Raw genomic sequence first — 20976 nt, 5'->3', positions numbered from 1 at the left:
GAGGCTCTCGGGTGATTCGGAAGGTATCCTGGGCCTCATTTATATGTGATCTAAGCCACAGGGAGGAGAGCAAGGTCAGGAATTGGTGCTCCTTTTCTATTTTCTCTCGGACTTGAGTTCATCTTATTAACGAGTGAAACTTTGATAAAGGTCAGATGTGATGAAGTCATTTCAGTGGTTTTCTTTCTCTCTCTCTCTCTTTTTGACATTCTATATTTGTGTCTCAGAGATACTTTTTGAAGCAAATTGTACTTGGGGAAAACGTCCACCTTTAATAAGGTTATAAGGTGAGCCAAAAGGAGGAAGAAAAGGCAACTGATATACACTAGTTGCTCTTGGCTGGCAGATCTTTAAAGCTGGTGCCATTAACGGCATTGAGCATACATGGTGGTCAGGCGGCAGGACTGGGCCCATTGCCATGTGGGGTGCAGCTTTGGTGTGTCTGAGATGGGCTGAAGCTGCTTTGTTGTTCTCGCGCCTAATGAGCTCATGACAGACCTGGAAATCCAAGCTTGATGTTTGAGTCTAGGGCTCATCCCAGACTCCCAGGTTCTGTTTGTATGCCATGGGAATTATAGAAAGGCGAGAGTAATTGAGCATTGTTTGAATTTGTTCCTAAGGGCCTGCTGTGATCCCAGGGGCCGCAGCCCTGCTCTTTCTGGCCAGCACACCTTCTTGGTCCATGCCTTTGTGGTTGAGCTCTACCTGCAAGCACAGGCACTTAACTGGGTGGTGATGGCCGCATCCTCCTGCAGGCAGACAGGTGTTGCTGTGTCTCGGGCCTGTGCGTGCTGCCAGGGCCCCTCACCTCCTTCCCTTGCTCTCAGGTATCAGCTGGCTCAAGCAGGGTACCTTGATTTGGAAAACGGACTGGAAGCAAAATAATTTTCCTTTCTACTGCTGGCTCTGTGCTCAGAGGTCAACCTTGGTGGTGACTGGTGTGTGTGTGTTTGTGTGTGTGTGTGTGTTGGGGGGTTGTATCTCTGCAAAGCAGACCAAACAGACCAAACCTGGGGCTCCTGCATGCAAATCATGTGCTCCAGCCCTTTGAGCCCTCTTTCCAGTCAAGGCAAACTGTGGATCAAGCATTCTTGAAGAAGAAGCATGCCGTGTTCAAGGCAAGAGTGATTTTGCTCCTTGTTAAATTAATGTCAGACATTCTTAAATTTACTCCCTCCAGGAAAGAAAAACCCAGGTTTTCTATGTAGGCACTGCTACAGTGTAACCATAACTGTTTGTTATGAGCTGTTTGTTAATCACAGAGTAACAGTGTGACAGAGTTACAGTGCTGTTAATCACAGTTTCCCTGGCATGCAGTGTTCCAATGTGGAATCCTCCACCAGGGTCAGCATCCCTCCATCAGTGAGCCAAGGAAGGTTCTGTGCTGCCCCCTACACCCTTCCTTAACAAACTCACTTTTCACTTAAATTGTTATAGTTTGGATACATGTTTATAGTAGTATTGGCTCCTACAGTTTTGATGTTTCTAGTGACTTCACCCATCTCCCACTGGAGTTCCAAGTTGCCTGATGAGTATGCCTATGTTGCCACTTGCCTGCCTCCACTTTCTCCACATTCCATCCCCATTTTTCTCTAGTGCAGAGCCCAGGGCATCATCATCCTGGTTGAGTTCTGTCTTGAACCATATCCGGGACCCCTCCCCCCAGGTCTTAATTAAAACACACAGGGTGCTGGGATTTTCCTTTGTCCGGGGAGAATGTTCACTAAAGTGGCTCTAATCAGGGTGTTTTCCACATCATATTGTGGATTCACTCTTTGGAGACTAAAGAGATCCAAGTCATAGTGAGATTTTAAAGGCAGGGCTTCTAAGGAAAAAAAGTAGTATGTCACACAGTTGTTCTGACTCCTCCCTTCTAGAAAAGTCCTGTCCACTTCCAAAGATCTCAGTTCCCTTCTAGTGAAACTCACCAGCCAGGATGTTTGCTTTCTGCAGTGAAAGTGTAACATGGTTTATGTAACTGTGGTGAGGTGTCAGCGTGGGCCCCCAACTGCCTTTGGAGGACTGTGTGTGTATATGTGTGGTGGCTAAGAAAGGGAGATTCTAGGGTTAAATCACAGTCTCATAGTTCTTTTTTCTTTTTTCTTTTTTTGGGTTTATTTGGGATTCTTTTGATTTTGGGGTCAAACCCGACAATGCTCAGGAGTTACTCTTCACTCCACACTCAGGAATCACTCCAGGCAGTGCTTAGGGGACCACATAGGATGCCCAGGCTCGAACCTGGGTCAGCCATGAGCAAGGCAGCTGCCTCACCCGCTGTGCTCACAGTCTCATAGTTTTTGCTATGAGACTTAATTCCTTTGCATCTCCGTTTTTCATCTGTAAAATGCAGATAGAATAGTAACTATTGCATAGGTCTCATGTGGTGCTGGAGCACCTTAAAGGAAATGGAAAGCTTATATTCAAAGATTCACCTAGAGGGACCTATACAGTCTTTATGTATCTATGCCACAAGCTCTTTTGGGATCATGTTTATGTGTTTTAACACTGCAGGCATGGAGATCAAAGAAGTGGGTCAGTTGGTTCTTCCATTCTAAGTTGCTAGTATTCTAGTGGGGGAGAAATGGGCTAAAATCTGTCATTGGAAATAACTAGGGAGAGGGTGTTGCAGAGCTGGGCAAGCTAAGAAGGAGAATGATGTAGTTTGTGGCACTTTCAAGCCCATCCCAGCAGGGGGACAGGAGATGGAGTCCCTTTTGGGATTTGCAGGCGGAAGCTTCTCTAATGCAAGAGCAATGAGTGCTCTTTTTTATTTTCTTTTTCCTTTTCTTTTTGGGCCACACCCGGAAATCAAGGATTACTCCTGGATCTGCACTCAGGAGTGACTCCTGGCAGTGCTCAGGTGACCTTAAGGATTCTGGGGATCGAACCCCAGGTTGGCTGCGTGCAAGGCAAACGCCCTCCCCGCTGTACTATCACTCCGGCCCCAAATGCATGCTCTTGATCCTGGCCCCACCTGGCTTGATCCTGGCTCGGCCTCCATTGCAGTGCCTCACTAGTTGTCTTTTTGGGTTAGGACTGAGTGCACTGTTCTGGTAGAGGCAGAGGAGGGTACCCACAGGTCTTTGGAGATGGCACTCTGATTTTATAGTGGACTTTGGACCCTAGTTTTGTACCATGTCAGTGCTGGCAAGGTAAAGCGGGGATCCTCAAAAGTTTCAGAGTCATGGGGCCTTTCCTTTTGAGTTGATTTTGTTTGGGACAGGGATGGAGGCTTTGGGGGTGTTGACTGACCCTGGAGCATTTGTCCAAGCCAGAATTAGGAGGCTCGAGGACTAACAGACTGCACGGGAAGAGTTGTCATCGAATCAGATGAAGCAGTTTACAGTTCTCCCTGCCGTGTCCTGAGACTGCTTTATAGAGTCTGCTAAGCAGTAAAGGCCACTCGGACAAGCCAGGAGAAGCTGGGTAGTTTCTCACAGTGCTGACATTCCTGACGTAAGGCTGCTCAAATCCTTGGGGATGCTGAGTGCAGATGTTAATACAGAGCCCTGATTGTGACCAGAATGGAGAGCACGGGACTGAGAGCAGCTTAGTTATAAAGGCTTGTTGAAGGATCGGAGCTGTTTCTGGAACTCAGCCACTCGAGAGCCTCTGTGTGGGTCAGGAGTCTGCGACCTCTCCAAAGGCTGCCTTCCCCAGTCCCCCCTGTGTGGGGGATTCTGAGGGAGCTGAGATGTGACTCAGAGCTGACTCTCTTCCTGATAGACCTCTCCTGTGCAGTTACACCTCTGGGACACAGCAGGGACTTGGTTACTTTCTTTACCAGCATACTGTGAGCAACTGACACCTATAACTTTAGACTTATTGTCCTCATTTTTTGCAGGGGGAGGTACTCAAGTTGTATAGGGGGCCCTGGGGTCACTTCCATGACACTTCAGTGTGAGGGCCCAAGGATTACTGTGGTGCTGGTGCATCCTGACCCTGGTACTAGCTCCCTATTCCCCTTCCTGTCTTCTTTAACTCTCTCTCTTAAAGACATCCAGAAACTTACATGAAAATAGAATTGATCACCTTGGGAATTCAATAGGAAGGAAATGGTGAGGTTTTGTGACTCTAATTAAATCACTTTGGTTTCCCTAATAGTCCCTAAATTAGGAGAACTACTATTAGGAAAAAAATGAACCGGCAGTTAGGAACCAGCATTTGCTGGACACTGGTGGGCTGTTGACTGGTTAGTGGTCATTTTATGAATATGCTTATGGAGGACTATCAAGGACTGATTCCTTGAGGGGAGAATAGTCATGTCATTAAAACATGGGATTGGTGGAGTGACACTGGCTTTTCTGTAGAATTACTAGAGAGATCTAAAAGGGTGACCCTCCACAGGAGCGGTGCTAGTAGAGTCGGATTTCTCCTGGTTCTATTCATCTTGAGAGGACATTGGGACGTTGTATTTTGGGACTGAGGAGGGCTTGGAGAAGCTTATTTCTTCACATGGAAGATGTGACTCCTCTGAAATCCTCAGCATTATATTATCTCTGCCAAGCTTGAAAGGATTTTTTCCTAAATAGTGAAAGACTAAAAATATCTCGACTATTTTATCTGTCTTTTGGCTGCCTCAGAGCAAGTTTGACTGGCTCTTTCCTAAGGGATTCTTCTCTCTTAAGTGATGCCCCAAGAATCATCTTAGGTCAGAGACTCACACTTGGCGTTCGACTGTGGACACCCCTGTACTGCGTTGATCTCAGACCTGGGGCCCAGAAAGTGCAGAGGTTTTGTGACAGGTGGTTTGTGACTCGATCAGTTGATGTTTATCTCACATACTCTATTTTGTCAGTCTTTTGGAAGCTGTAGGAGCATTGATGTCAGTCAAGCATGCATCTGAACAAAGAAGGGGAAGCCTCAACCGTGTGTGTGTGTGTGTGTGTGTGTGTGTGTGTGACTTCATTGCACTCATTTGTTCTAGACTGTTCTAGAAAATTACTGTTAGCCCAGAAAAGTCTAGAGTCTCTTCTTCCTCGACTTATAAAGATCGCATCATATCAGTATGATGTTGGCCATTGTCTCAGAATTATTAAAAATTAAGAAAATATAGCCATCAACTGTCACACCATCTCTTTTTGAGTATTTCTCAAGGCCACTAAGCAGTCAAGGCAAACCAATTTGTTCTGGTTACCTAGCTCTGGGTTCCTGACAAAAATGAGAATTATCAGTGTTTTCTCTACCAATTTATTTTACTGAGTGGCCTGAAATTAGCCTGGGACTTTGGGAGAGTTTAGGCTGGCATCCTTATTCATTAGCGCTCTAGATCAATGCAGTAATTTTACTTGCACACTGGACCATGCCCATAAGGAAGTGTGAGCTTAAAGACAGTTCCGACACAGGTTCAAATCTATTTAGTGCTTCTCCCCCGTCCTTGGTAAACTCATTATGAAGAATAGGAAAATTTGCTTTCACTCACATATGTTTTAGATGGGGAAGTCTGATTTACAATATATGGTGTGGTAGACTGCAAGAAGAACCCTCAGTAGGTAGGAACTAGTTCACTACAAATTTCCATTGTGAAGACAAAATATTTTGGCAGTGGGGGCACCTCAGCAGTGCTCAGGAGCTGTTCCTGCCTCTGTTCTCAGGGTTACCAGGACCTCTTTCATGTAAAGCATGTATTGGGTCAATGAAACTGCTGCTGTGGCCCAGGATTTTAAATTGATTTTTGAATTTTAATGCAATTTTAATTTTAATACAATTTTTCTGGTGACGAGTGAATGGGGAGTAGGGTCGCATCTCCCTGTGCACCCTCTCATTCTCAGGCAATTTTATGCCTTCCTGGCTCGCTGCTTTCGCCACTGGCCCAAGGTCTTGGACCTTCATCCTGGCCTGAGTTCCCTCTTATTGAAGTTGTCCAGCAAATCAATGGATTTCTGGATCAATAGATCAATGTCCAGTGGTTCTCTCCATTGCTGTCTTTAGCTGGCCACATCCCCTGTGCAGCTAATATCCCCATAGTTGTATTTCTTCTGCTCAATGTTGGTCTATATCACTAGGTACATGCAGGGTTAGGGACTTTTAGTCACCATTTGAAACCATGAAACAGTTTTGTTCTGTCTGAGCTTATAGGGACCAGTGCTTGCCCCAGATTGGAGTGACAACTGGTGCTTTATATGACTTCAGATCACTGGTGGGTGACACTGATAATGGAGTGAGGAGCATGGCCACTGGCCCCTGTAGGTTCCGTTTCCCCTTTCCTGAGAGAAGGGAGTGCCACGCTGCAGCTTTGAGCTTGTCTTCCCTTTGTCTTTGTTCCTGGTGACCTAATTAGCTGCCCATGGCCCATGTGGGCCAAACTCAGTAAAGGAAACTGGATAAACTTGGAAAACATTGAGAGGGTTTGCAGTGCTCCAGCGTGAGCCCCGTTTGACTCTCAGCCTTCCAGTTACTTCTCTTTTCTGAACTGACTTGATAAAGTGAATGTGTCATAATGTAATTTGGGGAGTAAAATAGGAGACATTTTCTAAAAAGTGCCTGACAAAAGAAAGTACTCGATCAACGTTAGCTAGTTCTCTTGCCATCATCAGAATGATTGTGTGAGTTTGGTTGCATGCATATTGCTTTAGTAAAAGAATTAAACGCCTTATTCCCTCTCTGTTCTGTTTTTGGTGAGCTTATGGCTCTTGTGTTTGAAATTTCCCATTTTGTCATAAAAAAAGATTTAAAAACAGCAGGTCTACATTTCCCCTTTTCTCTAGTATTGTGCTTTTTGTTCGTGTCTTGGGGATTTTTTTTTTAAACCTCTCTAAAAGCAGGAAACAATCAGGTGCTGATTTGAACAAAACGGATTGAGGTCATGCTAGGAAGAGAGAAATAACCGCAAACGACATGCACCTTAAGCAGTCTGTACCTTGCTGCACGGAGCAATCCAATAGGCTATGGCGAGAAAAGGGAGGCCTAGGGAGACTCCAAAGACAGCCAGGAATTTCACAGCGATAGACTGTTGACGTAAGCCTGAGAGATTTTCATACCACATGGTAAGCAATTGCTGCTGACAGTTAGGATGAGCAACGAACTGTAAAAACAAAACAAAAACAAAAACAAAACGCAAACAGGAAAATGGCATTGGTAGCAGTTGAACAATATACAACCTCTGAGTATCTAGGACTGGGGTGTCACCTGGATGGTTGAAGCCAAAGTGGCTGATCAAGGACATGCTGGACCTTCTGAGGTGAGGGTGCTGGCGGGGGTAGGGGGGCAGGGGAGGCAGGGTGGGAGGGACAGGGCCAAGGGGTGGGACATATCTGTGTGCTGTTGCCCGAGTCCTCTGGGGCCAGGCTGCTTTCTTACTCGGCACGCTGAGGGCTGAGGGCCTGGAGACACTGTAGGCACAGGAGATGACCACCAGCTTTGGGGCACATGCTTGACCCTACCCAGGCAGACCCGTCTCTGGGCAGAGTTCACATGGGAGGTAGCAAGGAGGAATAGATGAATGAGGCTTTGGAGTCCCACATGAGTCTGGAGTTTGCTTTACCATTTACTAGTCAAGTTGACTTGGATCAACTACTTAACCTCTCAGCCTCTCCTCTTGTAGAATTAATGAGAGGTTCCCTTGTCTCGTATGGTCTAAAAAATAGTGCTCCCAGAAATTTCCCCATGAAAGGCCCTTAGTATTTCTCCATAGGTGTCGGTGGTGTTGGCTTGGGCCCTTGGGGCTTTGTGGCAGATGGAGCTCTGGACCACAGTGTCGGCTATAGAGTAGCTTCCTCCCGGCACTGCCCTGTCATTACCAGGCTGACCTGCCGCGGTAATGTATGTTGCTGACTTCTCAGCTATAGCTCATGATACTAGTGATGGAACCCTGACCTCGACTCAGCCCATCCATTTTTCTCTTCTGGGTAGCTGAGCTTTGATGGAAAGAGGGAGGTCTCTTTTGTCACTGGGGAGTTCGCATGTAATTTGGGGAGATCTGGGCAACCATCTTTCACCAGGTAGACTCAGTAACCAAAACAAGCCAAGGAAAACCCAAGACACAAGAATGAGGCCCTGTAGGGAGATGCACAGAGAGCATCTGGCTGGTTTGATTCCCAACACCCCATGTAGCACCCCAAGCCCTACCAGGAATGATCCCTGAATGCAGAGCCGGGAGTAAACTTTGAGCACTGCTGGGTGTGCCCCTACCTCCTATCAAAACAAAAACAAAAACTAAAAAAAACTAAAACTAAAAACAAAAAACAACCCTCCCCCCCAAATAAAAAAAAACAAAAGTTTTTGGAAAGCAGCACACTTGAGAAAATGATACTCATTAACTTATTCCCCCCCTGAGGCAGGAGGAAGCTGTTATTACTTCTAGCAGTTCTGCTCTGTCCTTTGTCCCCACTCAGGACAGCCATGGGCCATCCATGGGGCTTCTGAACTAGTGCAGAGCTCAAGGTAGCCATTAAGTGACCAATGAGGGCATGGTGGTTGCGGGGTTGATTTTGCCCTGCAGCAGCCCCTAATACCAGAGTTAATCAGATGTTAGTAGTGAATAGCCCTGTTTTGAATTCATAGCGGCCCTTGCTGGGGTTAGCTCTGGTGGTCTTTCCCCGTGAGAAGCAGAGCTCTGTCTTGGCCCCGCCCAGAAAGGGACTCCAGGCCCACGGAGTGGAGCCGTCCACAGAACATCTTGCAGCTGCTGCAACCTGTCTCAGAACTGTGTGGTCTCAGCACAGGTCCCAGAGAGGGACAATGGGTGCTGGTGGGGCGCCTCTAGGCTTGGTTCTCAGCAGTCAGCTCTCTGGGGGTGCTAAAATGGCCTATTCTGGAGAAAGTCAGAGAATTAGAAGGTGGCACCTCATGCAACAGCAGAGAACCCTTTAGCCTGCTCTGGGGTTCCCTGCACCGTGGCTGCTCTGGCAGGTTGAATTCTGGTCCCCGCCCAATGCCTCTGCCCTTCCTGCCCTGGGAGAGAGCACCGAGACAAGAGACGCTCACAGGAAGATGGAAGACGCACTCCCCAGGCTCTCTGCTCCTCTGCTGAGACCTTTGATGGCTCCCACTGCTTTCTTTTCTGCTCCATCATAAAGCAGCCCTGCTCCAAACGCGTGTTTCTTCTTACTAAAGCTTTACAACGTGATACTCCCAGCAATGTGACAGAGCCGAGACCAGAATTTTTGTTTATAGGGGCAGTTTGCTGTTCTGGTGGCAGGCCTTGGAAGACAATTGCATGACCTGCAGCTCAGTGTTAACCAAGTGCTTTTTTTTTTTCCCCTCAGTGCCCTTTAATAGCACAGAGAAATACCATCCGTGCCCCAGGGAAGATGAGAGTTGCACGAGGTCCATCAACAAGGCACACAGAAAACCCAACCTAAAGGGCATTCAGCCAGGGAACTAAGAAAAGAGAACTCAGGGTAGGCTGGGGCGGGTGGGGTGGGGGAAAGCTTTGCAAAATCAGGGGTAGAAGGGAATCCATAAAAGAAAGTCCCAGGGTGAGAATAGAACGAGACTACAAAGAAGCTTGCTTCTGCTTTCTTTTGGGATATAGCTCACAAAGGGATGCCATGATCAAAAGGTGGATGTCACTAATGCTTTGTTCAGGCCAGTCCTGCCCCTCAGTTATTTTGGCCTGGGAGCATGGAGTACTTTGAAGGGGGTTCTTCAAGTGAAGAGCTTCCGTGACCGCCTCTGCTTTCCCAATATGATTCACACCCTTTATAGCAGGAAGTTTGTCATGGCCTGCAGCTGAGTCCATGATGGTGAACTTACATGGAATTGAGCAGATTCTTAAGAGAAAAGTAAGTCAAACAATAGCCACTATTGGGATAGGCTTTCTGGGGAACTGGGTGTGATGGGGATGGGGATGGGAACGAGAGGAAAAGTTGCAAACAAAGATTGGAGAGAGCATGGAGACAGACTGCCCAAGAAAGAAAAAGGCAAAAAGCAGCGGATGAGTCAGTCGGCTGGGAAGGAGCCAAGAGACAGAAGGGGGAGAGTTTTCTGGCTCTAGGTCCTTGTATTCATCCCAAGCCAGTCCTCCTGATGGCAACTCCTGATGGTTCAGGAGCTGGCCCCGCTGCATGCTGGCCACGCGCGCTTACATCTTTCATTCCTTTCTTAGCGTTTCTTTTCTATAAAATACAGCTAACATAATAAGAAGAATGAAGTGAGTTAGTGTTTGTGAAGCAATTAGGGCAATACCTCATGAATGATAAGCACTGGATTAGCATTTGGTAAACGAAGGACAAACTGGGACTCTCCTTTCCTTTTCTATTTTGTTTTACCCCTCACGCTCTTTCTCCTGTCTCTCCCATTCCCTACTGCCCTGCCCCACCCTCCTGTCTTTATTCACCTCCTTGTCCTGCCAGCAGGTTTTTTCTTGAAGTGTTGGTGCTAATGGGTACAGTCAGTTCCATTAGCCTAATGGAACACTCCATTAGCCTAACCTGGTGGGTTAGAACAATCCCTCCCTCTCCACTTCCTCCATCCACCACGGAGGACGCACCAGAGCCTTATTTTTGCAGGTGGTTAGCTCCAAAAAGGCCAGTTTCTGGAAGGGCTGGTGAAGCCACCAACAGGTCTGTTCACACACACAGACACCTTTCGCTGGCTGAGGAGGACAGTGCAGGTGATGAAGCCCTCCCCACTCTCCACTCCCCCAACCCTCTCTCCCCAGCCCCCTGCTCTGTTTTTCTCCACCTGAAAAGCTGAGAGTCCTGAGTTTGCCCTTCTCTGTAAGAAGAAGGAAAACATGTGAACCCAGAGGGTTTGAAGCCCTGTGATTTTCATGTCCCCTCAGCACAAAATTTTCTCTCTAGGCCTCATTTACAGAATAATGAGATGTGGCAAGGCATGATTTGATTAACAGAAGAATAAGTTAGCTGGAGAAAGATGTATGAAAGCACTGCTTATGACAAAATGGTTACTTTTTAACAGATACATACAATTTCAAAGGTCCCACTGATGTCCTGTGTGACTGTGGTTGAGATGTTATATTTAGCTCTTTAACTCATTAGGATTTTCCTATGGAATTGCTAAAAACTGGCTTCATAGGTCAAGTACACCATTCCATGAGTGGTTACAGTCAGTTCAAATCACAGTCAATCTGTTGGAGCATCTCATAGAATTGTGTTGAATGATACCAGCATTTTTCCTTCCTGTTTTGTCTTGGCATGTTATGGGAGTTGACGAAGAAGAGAAATAGGAATGTTTGTTGCTTTCTAGGTTCCTTCCTTCCTTCCTTCCTTCCTTCCTTCCTTCCTTCCTTCCTTCCTTCCTTCCTTCCTTCCTTCCTTCCTTCCTTCCTTCCTTCCTTCCTTCCTTCCTTCCTCCCTCCCTCCCTAACTTCCTTCCTCCCTTCCTCCCACTCTCCCTTCCTCCCTCCCTCCCTTCCTTCCCTTCCTCCTCCCTCTCTCTCCCTTTCTCTCCCTCTCTCTCCCTCCCTTCCTTCATCTCTCCTTTCCTCCCTCCCTCCCTCTCTCCCTCCCTCCCTCCCTTTCTCCCTTCCTTCCTTCCATCCCTGAATGCCTTCTATTCCTCAGTGTTCCGCTTATCAAGCATTGTGCTCAGCATTAGAAATGCAGGGAAAAGTTTCAGTTCTTGCCCACCTGGAAGTCTCAACCCTAATACTTGGCAGTGAAGTTGGGCATTGCAGTAACACCCTGCCAGATCTCAGGACAGGCCCCCCCCTCCCCATGATGGGCAAGTGAGTGAGCACCAAATTTCTAATTAACAAGTGCACTTGGAGCCCTTTGTCCAGGGCCCCTCTTCCTTGTGAGACCAACCACAGGGAGCCTGACTCCTTGGCACGTGTAATTCCTTTGCCTCTGTTGGAATCCTAGCCTGTAAACTGTGCTTCTCTTGCTAGCAGTTTGCAGAGTGCTTCACTACCCAGCCTCAGAGGCTGGAGTTCGGATCCAGATCCCAGATCTGCCCTTTCTGAGCCAGGTCTCTAGTTTTATGAATCAGAAGTGAGGCAAAAGTGCTCTGTGCAAAGCCTGGGCCCGGTGGCATAGTACAGCAGGTGGGCATTGGCCCTGCTGCTGTTCCTAACACTTCTCCCCCTGGAGGACCCTATAAATAGTCATCTTAGCTCCTCCTTTGCACGGAATTTGTGCAACCAGTAGAGTTTTGAATGGCCATGGTGTAGTTTGAATTAAGCATTGCTCTTATGAGACAGAATTCTATCTATAACTTTCATACTAACTTTTCAGAAGATAGTTATCATATGTAGATCTCTTCATATAAAAATGAAGGACATCATTATCTCTTAAAGTAAGAAAGTGGAGACTGCATCAACTCAGATGGTCCACAGACCCACAACTCTGAGTTGGTGCAGTCAGGACACCAGAACCTGGCAATTGTTCCAGTCTCCAGTGAGAATCAGAGTTCTAGGTTTCACCTGTCCTCCTGAGGATAAATGGTCTTCGGTTCCCTTCTGGAGAAAAGTAGACATTCTGTGCTAATCTCACATTTACTCCTTTTGCACACTTAGGATAGACTGAAGGCTGGGGACATAGTAGGGAGTTTGACTGGGGAGAAAGGAAGCAAGGGAAAAAGAGCGGAAGGATGGAGAAAGAAGGTTAAGAACAAAACTAGGGAAGGGGCAGTAGGGGAGAAAGCTAAAGTTCCAATTTGACACCTGCCCTTTTGCTCTCCATCTCTAGTCTCTAGACAAACTCCAGCAATGCTGTGCTCAGAGGCTGCCTCAAGATGGGTGACCTTTGGGGCCAGAGAGATAGTACGGTGGGTAGGGTGTTGACCTTGCATGTGACTGACCCTGCTTTGATTCCCAGGACCACGTATGGTGCCGTGAACACCATCGGAAACAATTCCTGAGTGCAGAGCCAGAGTAAGCCCTGAGAATTGCTGGATATGGCCCAAAGCTTGGGGGGAGGAGGGAAAGAGGTGTGCGATTTCTGAGCCTCTGCTCAGAGCATCTGTGATACCTGCAGTGCTTTCCCTCTCACACTTTCCAGTTTTGTCCAGCTCAGTAACTCTTTCCAGTCTGCAAGCTTGCCCTACCCACCCAGGGGAGAATATTTCTCATGTGGTTTTGTCTCTCCCTTATATGGCTGTTATATATCCATAGAGCCTCTGCTGGAGAGAAAATTCCCTTAGCATCCTCCTCTAGGCCTTGGGTGACGCTTAAAGAGTGGGTGCTATTCAGGCAAGCTGCTTGAGTGAGTGACACCCTTCCCAGACCAGCTAGAGGTTCTCTGTGCCCAGACTGCAAACCTGGTGCTATTTCCCCAACTGTGGTGGCCTTCCCAAACTATTGCCTCCATGGTGTGGCAGAGTCCCAGCGCTCTGAAAGAGCCCCAGGAGGCTGACCCCCGTTTGTTCTCCAGTAGACAGGATGAGCACACACAGCTATGCCTCAGGGGGAAGGTGAGTTCAATTCTAGGTTACCCTAGTGAGGTGGACAATCACAACATAGCACTGGAGTTTCCGGTTTCCCACTGCAAAGGAAAGTGATGTCTACATTGTGCTGTGATTTTTTTTCTGCTGTGATCTATTTTAAGTGTGCCGTAGCATTGCCCAGAACAGTGTACACTTCATAAGTGTGGCACACAGACATAAAATGAGTCCATGCTTGTGTTCACGAAACAGCAGCACATTTCGGAAAAATAGCAACAGTAGATTTGCTGAATGCAGAGTTGCTATAAACCTTTTCAGTATCTGGAAAGCTCAGTCAAGAATTGCCCTAAAATGAGGTATAACTATAACTGAATTCCTGCATCTGCCAACTGACTCAATTTATTTTCACTCTAGATGGGACAAGGAATTGGGAAACCTCGGCTATAGCAACATCAGCTTCATTCTCTGGCAATTGAGCCAGGAGTTTGAGGAGCTTAACAAGAAAATGCCAACTCCTAGAGTGGGTGGCCAGGAAGTGAGGCATGGAATTGGAGCTTGGGTTTGGGTGATGCAGGGGGTCTGGGTGTTTCTGTGAGCACTTCCCTGGCACACTGCTCTCAACTCTATAGCACCATCATCAAAAATTCTCTCTTTTTTTTTTTTGCTGATTACTGGAACATTTTCCAGATGCCACCTTCATTGCCAGATTTCAGTTTTAGAGTGCCTCTCTATATGTGTCTTTCTCAATTCTCCTCCCCTGCAGCCAGCCCCGACCACTCTTTGGCAATCATCTTGGCTGTTTGCAGAGCTGAGTGAGAGCCCAGTCTGGCAGTGAAAGTTGACCAGGACGGCAAGAAGAGATAGACACTTCCGGAGGCTCTCTACTCCCTTGGAGTTTGATATTATCTATTCAGTTGAGAGCTTACTACTATATTCTCAGAGACCGATTTCTGTCCTGTTCCCACAGGACAAGGGGACAGGAAAAACTCTGTCTCACTTTAGTCACACGAATCTCTACCCTTCCAGACCAGCATTCCAGGATTCCTTAACACACATGGCCCAGATTGGTGGCTGGCTTTGTGAACTGTTCCAGTGACCCTGCAGCTTCTCTTTTGCAGAAGAGGGCAATGGTCTCTGTTGCCAGTTTGCACGAACCCAGCCCATGCTTCACAATTTGGGATGGAGGGACCCAAACACATGGTTCTGAACTGCTTCCCGACCCCTGGGCAAGCCATTCCTGAGTGTGGGTGCCATGGCAGGGTTCTTGTCTGGCTCCCCTAGAGGAAGATGCTGAGGGCTGGGATCCTCCCTGCCCACCAGTCCTAGCAGCGAGCCACAGGATGCTGTTTTGCTATGTTGCCTCAGTCCTAACACAGGCTCAGTTCTTCCAGGTGGCTCCTGATGACTGGCTTCGCTCCCCAGTGTCAGAGAGGCCACTTGCCTTAGCTGGGTTGCGAGTCTCTCTGCCCCACGTAGGGCCAAGCCCTAGCCTGAAATCCGAGGAGAAATGCAAGTACCCGCTCACACAGTTCCTTGGGTTATCTTCAGATACTGTCCTTTCTCTGCTGGTGCCAAGTGACTCTCCTTGTCCCATTCCCGAGCATGGGTCTCTGTCTTCCACCTGTGTGTATCAGGGAAAATCCTTCTGCTCCACTCTGCTTCCCTCCCAAGTCAGCCTTTGAGACGCAGCCTTCTATCCCTTTCCCAGTTCTCCAGAGGCCCTCAGTCCCCTGAGATGTCTTGACTCTGCTGGATCTCATTTTGTGGTCCACTTCCTTGGCAGTCTCAGCTCCTTTATTCTTCAATAGCTTTACTCCCATGTTTAAATCTCATCTGTTCTTTTTTTGAACTCTTCGAGGAAACCAACAGCTTTGGTGCCCCCAGTGTGCAGACTTATGTCTCGCATGTACTAGGTGCTTGAATAAACAGCTCCTGATTGATTTGATAAATTGCATAGTCTCCTGAAGCCTCCCAGGTTTGTTCCACGATTTTCTGTGACTCATCACCCCAGAGTAATTTCTAAATAAAACAAATCCTCTATACTCAGTGTCTGATGAACAGTTAACTGTCTTCACATCTTTACTAGAGGGCAGACAGAGAGAGAGAGAGAGAGAGAGAGAGAGAGAGAGAGAGAGAGAGAGAGAGAGAGAGAGAGAGAGAGAGAGAGAGAGGATGAAAACCAATCCAGACTCTCAACTTCTTGTCAAGGGAAAATTGAAATGTGCAGCTAAATTACATTTTGGAGATTAATTTTTGGATTGACTGAGGATTGTTCAGTTTCTGTGTATGCCATGGACCTTTGCACACTGACATCAATCCAGAAAGCACTTACATCATCATCATAATTATTAAGAAAATATCAAATATCTAGTCTGGGTCAGGCTCTCTATTTGACAGTCATTATTTTAACCCTCACATTGATTGCTTGTGCATTTCTATTTTAAATGTGGGGGTGTGAGGCACAGAGAGTTGAAGTAATTTATTTAGAATCATGAAGATGAATAGAACAGGGTCTCGATTTGGACCCTGGGCTGTATGACTTCAGAGACAGTCTTTTGACGTGCTGTCCTATATTTCCAAAAGGTAGATTTAAGATAAGGTAGACAGGCCCATGCTTGAGGGCTCCTGGTGGTTTCTCTTAGCTCTTGAAGGTCAGGAGCCCTCATGAGTCAAGATTCTGTGAGGACTCTCATCTCTCCATCCTGCTGTCAGCTGACCAGCCAAATCCCAAGGCAGATAAACATCAGGGATGTACAAGGGGAAGGGCTCAAAGCCAATTTCCTCGACAACTTCATCTTTCTCAAAGAAGTGAGTCACCATACGCAGGATGAAGTCCTGGGCCCTCTCTTCTGTATGCAGACAAGAGGAGCAGCAACTGGCCGGGCAGTTGGCTCAATGCCTCGTCACCAGGGTGTCAGAGGCTGGGTCAGTGTAGACACTACCTAAAACCAGATTTCTTGCCTTGAACCTTAGCAACAAAGCAGCCTCATTAGGAGTTTGGGCCCTTTGTCAAATCTTGCCTGCTAGTGACATCTCCCTAGGAAGGTCTGCAATCCCAGACAGTTCTCCTGTATCTGGATGCTGGATTACATTCCCAAATTAGAGCCGGACCCGCAGCCTTCTGATGGCTGTGCTGTCAGGTGAGTGCTGAGTATCGTGGGGTTGCAGAGTATGTACAGGCTCTGGGGTCAGTTCTTGGTGCCAGTCCTGGCCCTGCCACTGTAGTGAGGGACCTGCTAGCTTGATTCTCAGGCCTCAGTTTCTCTGCCTATAAAATAACCAGTGACAACAGACTGAAAGAAGTTTCCAAGCATTCTGAAAACCATCATTCTCAGTGATCCCTGAGCGCAGAGCCAGGAGTGAGCCCTAGCGTTGCTGGTATGGCCTCCAAAATGAAAAAAAGTTGTGTCTTTTTTTTGAGGGTCCTCCCAAACAATACTTGGGGTCTGCAGTTCTCTCTCAGTGATAGCCTATATGGCAGGACAGTTCAGTGCCCCTGACTGGTGATGCTCCCAGCAGTGCCAAGCATACCCATTTCCAGCATACCCATTGGTGCCTGGGGGGCTGTTTGCTGGGCGTTGAACTCCCATTTCATGCATGCAGGGCACTCGCTCCAACTCTCCCACCCGCCTCAGTGGCTTCAGACAGTTTCTCCAAAGAGTTTCATTGTATCTTTAAACATTTTAAGGAATAATATGGTCAGTAACAGAGTATCTGTCTGTACTTTCTGTAGTTCTAACATAGAGAAAGAAGTTTAATTGTCACACAGCTACAAAGTATATCTTCCAAGAGTAAATCTTAGCTTTTGTTCAGAGACTTTAAAAGGAAAACATGAATCCAAAGATTTTGATGTGTGGAATCTTTATGTGTGTGTATATGAATATATACGCACATGTATACATATATATATATACATACATACACACATATATTTGGCTTTTGGTTTACATCTGGAAAAACTTAGGACTGCTCCTGGCTTGGTGCTGGGTGGTCACTCCTGGCAGCTTTCAGGAGGCCAACTGTGTGGTCATTACTGCATTGAACCCAGCCCTCCCACATTCATGACATGCAGAAATCCTTGAGCTTTCTCCCTGGCTCCTTCATATATTTTAATTAGATAAAAGAATAAAGGTACTTTTTCTTAAAATGTGAGACAGGGGCTGGAGTGATAGCACAGCGTGTGGGGCGTTTGCCTTGCACGCGGCCGACCCGGGTTCGATTCCCAGCATCCCATATGGCCTCCTGAGCACCGCCAAGGGTGATTCCTGAGTGTAAAGCCAGGAGTAACCCTGTGCATCACCGGGTGTGACCCAAAAAGCAAAAAAAAAAATGTGAGACAAAGTTAGCAGTAGTATAAAATTTGTAGTCTGAGCTTTGATGTGGTAGGGTGGCATGGTCATATATTTTTTCAAATTATCAAGTGAAATACTTAGATCAGGATAGATGAAGGAATCATGAGGAATCTGGAATGAGCTTATAAGTATCTCTTTATGATATCAGATTTTCCAAGTTTTCTTTTATGGAGAATTATACTTGGAACTTAGCAGTGATATGTTAATATACTTTATTAAAAAAATCACATCCTGTAGTTTGCACCGTAGCACTGTCATCCTGTTGCTCATCGATTTGCTTGAGCCAGCACCAGTAATGCCTCCATTGTGAGACTTGTTGTTACTGTTTTTGACATATCAAAACACCATGGGTAGCTTGCCAGGCTCTGCCATGCAGGCAGTATACTCTTGGTATTTGCCGGGCTCTCCTAGAGGGACGGAGGAATAGAACCCAGGTTGGCTGCATGCAAGGCAAACACCTTACCTGCTGTGCTATCGCTCCAGTCCAACCTGTAGTTTACTTTTATGAAATTATTTTAAAGTAGCACCCTAAAATTAATTTTATTTTTTACTAATTTTTATTATACTTATATATAAAATGTTTTGTCTAGGGGCGGAGATAGTGTAGTGGGAGGGTGCTTGCCTTGAGTGTGACTGATCCAGGTTCTATTTCTGGCACCACCAGGAGTGATCCCTGAATTACAGAGCCAGGAGTAAGCCTTGAGCATTTCTGGGTGTGACCCCAAAACCAAACAACAAAAGATTTGTCTATATTTTATTTTCACTTGTGATTTTATGTAAGCAGTTTTACTTTGAAAAATACTGAGATTCAGTCACATTAAAATTAAAATTCTTTGAGTCCTCAACTTTTATTAAACTTAACTATTTTTATTATTTGGGTAAGCAAATATTGTGGTTCATGATTTAGAAATACCATGTGTGTGATTAAATGCTCCAGTCATGGTGCTTGGCCAAAACAAAGTTCCAGTTCCAGGCAGACTCATCCCATCACCCTCCACCAGGTAAGTATTGGGTCTATTGAGGCTGTGCATTAAGCACCTTTAGGTGTGGAGGCTCCAACTGTGAACAAAAGGTCAGGGCCTTCACCTTGGGGAAACTTGCTAATTCCCCAAGGCTGATGGTTTGCATTCTAGCCGGCTGGATGCTGGGATCTTTCAGGTGATGGTCTCCATCCTCCTCTGCGTTTCTACTTGGTTTCAACACCCAGACAGGTCACTAAAGGGGCTGTGAACTGTGTGCAGGCAGGCTGGTCCGGGGCTCAGGTTCAGCCAATGCTGTTTCTCTGTGTCCCGCTCTGGCTGTGCCTCCTCCAGCTGCCTGGTCTGGTCCTCATGCATGGACGCCTCCTGTGCGGGTTCATGCCTTTGTCTCCATCGGGTGTCTCATGTTCTTCTCTCAGGACTGTCTCCTGCAGTTCTGCAGCAGGCTGTTAGGCACCCATGTAGATTCTTCTAGAATGTCTCCTGGACCCTGCCTGCACCCTGTCTCTTTACCCCCCCCCCCACACACACACACAGAGGTTTCTCATCCCTTGGTTCATGTCTCTGCTTTGAATGTGTCCATGTGTCCTGGCTCTCAGTTTACCTCTCTTTTGCCTTTTTTTTTTTTTTGCTTTTTGGGTCACACCCGGCGATGCACAGGGGTTACTCCTGGCTCTGCACTCAGGAATTACCCCTGGCCATGCTCAGGGGACCATATGGGATGCTGGGATTTGAACCCGGGTCGGCCGCGTGCAAGGCAAACGCCCTACCCGCTGTGCTATCTCTCCAGCCCCTCAGTTTACCTCTCTTTGATGACATGAGTTAGCCTTTCAAAAGCCGGAGTCCAGAGCCAGTGATCTTGGCTGTCTACGCACAGTTCTCCATGATTGTGGGGAAGTCAGGAAGTTTCCGAGGGCTCCTGTATGCTGTGCTCAGAGCTCTACTCATCCCCTTGACTCTTATCTTGGCCTCCTTTCCCCCCCACTTCTGGGAATTTTTCTCTCAGTATTCCCTTAAATATCACTCTTCCTACTCTTTATCTCCTAACACCTCTATGACTCGCCAAGTTATTATACGCCATGTAGATAGTGTTCAGGTCCTTGTCCATGTGGGTCTGGGTTCTATACCAACCTTACAGTGTGTGTATGCAATCGCACACAACAATTGCCACAATTCCTCACTTCCAGAACATAGGGAGAATTTTATTTCCAAATGTTGCACTGCTCATTTTCACCCTCCGATACTTTTAGGGATGTTGTTGCTCAGACAAAGAGCATGGCACTAGGCTGGAGAAATAGGACAGTGGGGAGGGCCTTGCCTTGCACGTAGCTCCCGCTAGTTCTTGGAGCCCCTTATCATCACACTTTAGGAATGATCCTTGAGCACAGAGCCAGGAGTAAGCCCTGAGCACTACTTGCTGTGCCCCTAAAACCAAAAACCAACCAACGAAAAATCAAAACAAGAACACAGCACCTTATTTAGCTACAAACTTAGTAAAAATATTTTCCCTTTTGAATGATTCCTGTTTTGTTATTCCTCCTGTTTTGTCTTCCAAGCATTCAGACCTGGGCATTTAAAGTCCTTTCCTTCCCTGTGAAATTCATCCCACCCTGAACACTGACTGGTGGCTCCCTGTTCTTATTTGTCAGATGAAGGCAGTGGGCATTCAGCAGCTAATGCTAAGGTCTCCCTAGTATTTGAAGAGGAAATAGTCATTCAGGGGACAATTTCCAATTCATGGTACGCATAGAAAATTTCTTGATGGTGAAGTCAATTTTGGTCATACTTTGCTGTTTTGTTTTATTCGTCTGTGGCTAGGACTGGAGCAATAGCACAGTAGTAGGGCGTTTGCCTTGCACATGGCCAACCCAGGTTCGATTCCTCTATCTCTCTCAGAAAACCCAACAAGTGACCAAGAATATCCAGACTGCATGGCAGAGCCTGGCAAGCTACCTGTGGCGTATTTGTTATGCCAAAAACAGTAACAAGTCTCACAGTGGAGACTTTACTGGTGCCTACTCAAGCAAATCGATGAACAATGGGATGACAGTGCTACAGTTTGTGGCAAATAAAATCTCTCAGCAGGTTCATACTCTTTGGAAATGAAAACTTGAGTCCTCTAAGTTATTTAAGGTTGTATCTTTTTCTTTCCCTCCCTCCCTCTCTCCTTCCTTCCTTCCTTCCTTCCTTCCTTCCTTCCTTCCTTCCTTCTTTCCTTCCTTCCTTCCTTCCTTCCTTCCTTCCTTCCTTCCTTCCTTCCTTCCTTCCTTCCTTCCTTCCTTCTTTCCTTCCTTCCTTCCTTCCTTCCTTCTTTCCTTCCTTCCTTCCTTCCTTCCTTCTTTCCTTTCTTTCCTCCC

General features: G+C 46.8%; 1 protein-coding gene across 3 annotated transcripts in view; it reads right to left on the bottom strand.

Annotated features, from left to right (window-relative positions):
* TRPC7 (transient receptor potential cation channel subfamily C member 7) overlaps window positions 1-20976 on the bottom strand; it is a 131905-nt gene that overhangs the window by 49046 nt on the left and 61883 nt on the right. For 2 of the 3 annotated variants that reach the window (XM_004609884.2, XM_012933050.2), the window contains exon 4: window positions 6860-7024. The exons of the other annotated variant lie outside the window; for it this stretch is intronic. In XM_004609884.2, the coding sequence (XP_004609941.2) occupies window positions 6860-7024 (165 nt within the window). The remainder of the gene's footprint in view (window positions 1-6859; window positions 7025-20976) is intronic. 3 annotated transcript variants of the gene reach the window in all.

This window comes from Sorex araneus, chromosome 6, assembly GCF_027595985.1.
Source record: "Sorex araneus isolate mSorAra2 chromosome 6, mSorAra2.pri, whole genome shotgun sequence".
Taxonomy (NCBI): domain Eukaryota; kingdom Metazoa; phylum Chordata; class Mammalia; order Eulipotyphla; family Soricidae; genus Sorex; species Sorex araneus.
This window is presented reverse-complemented; position numbering and strand designations above follow the sequence as displayed.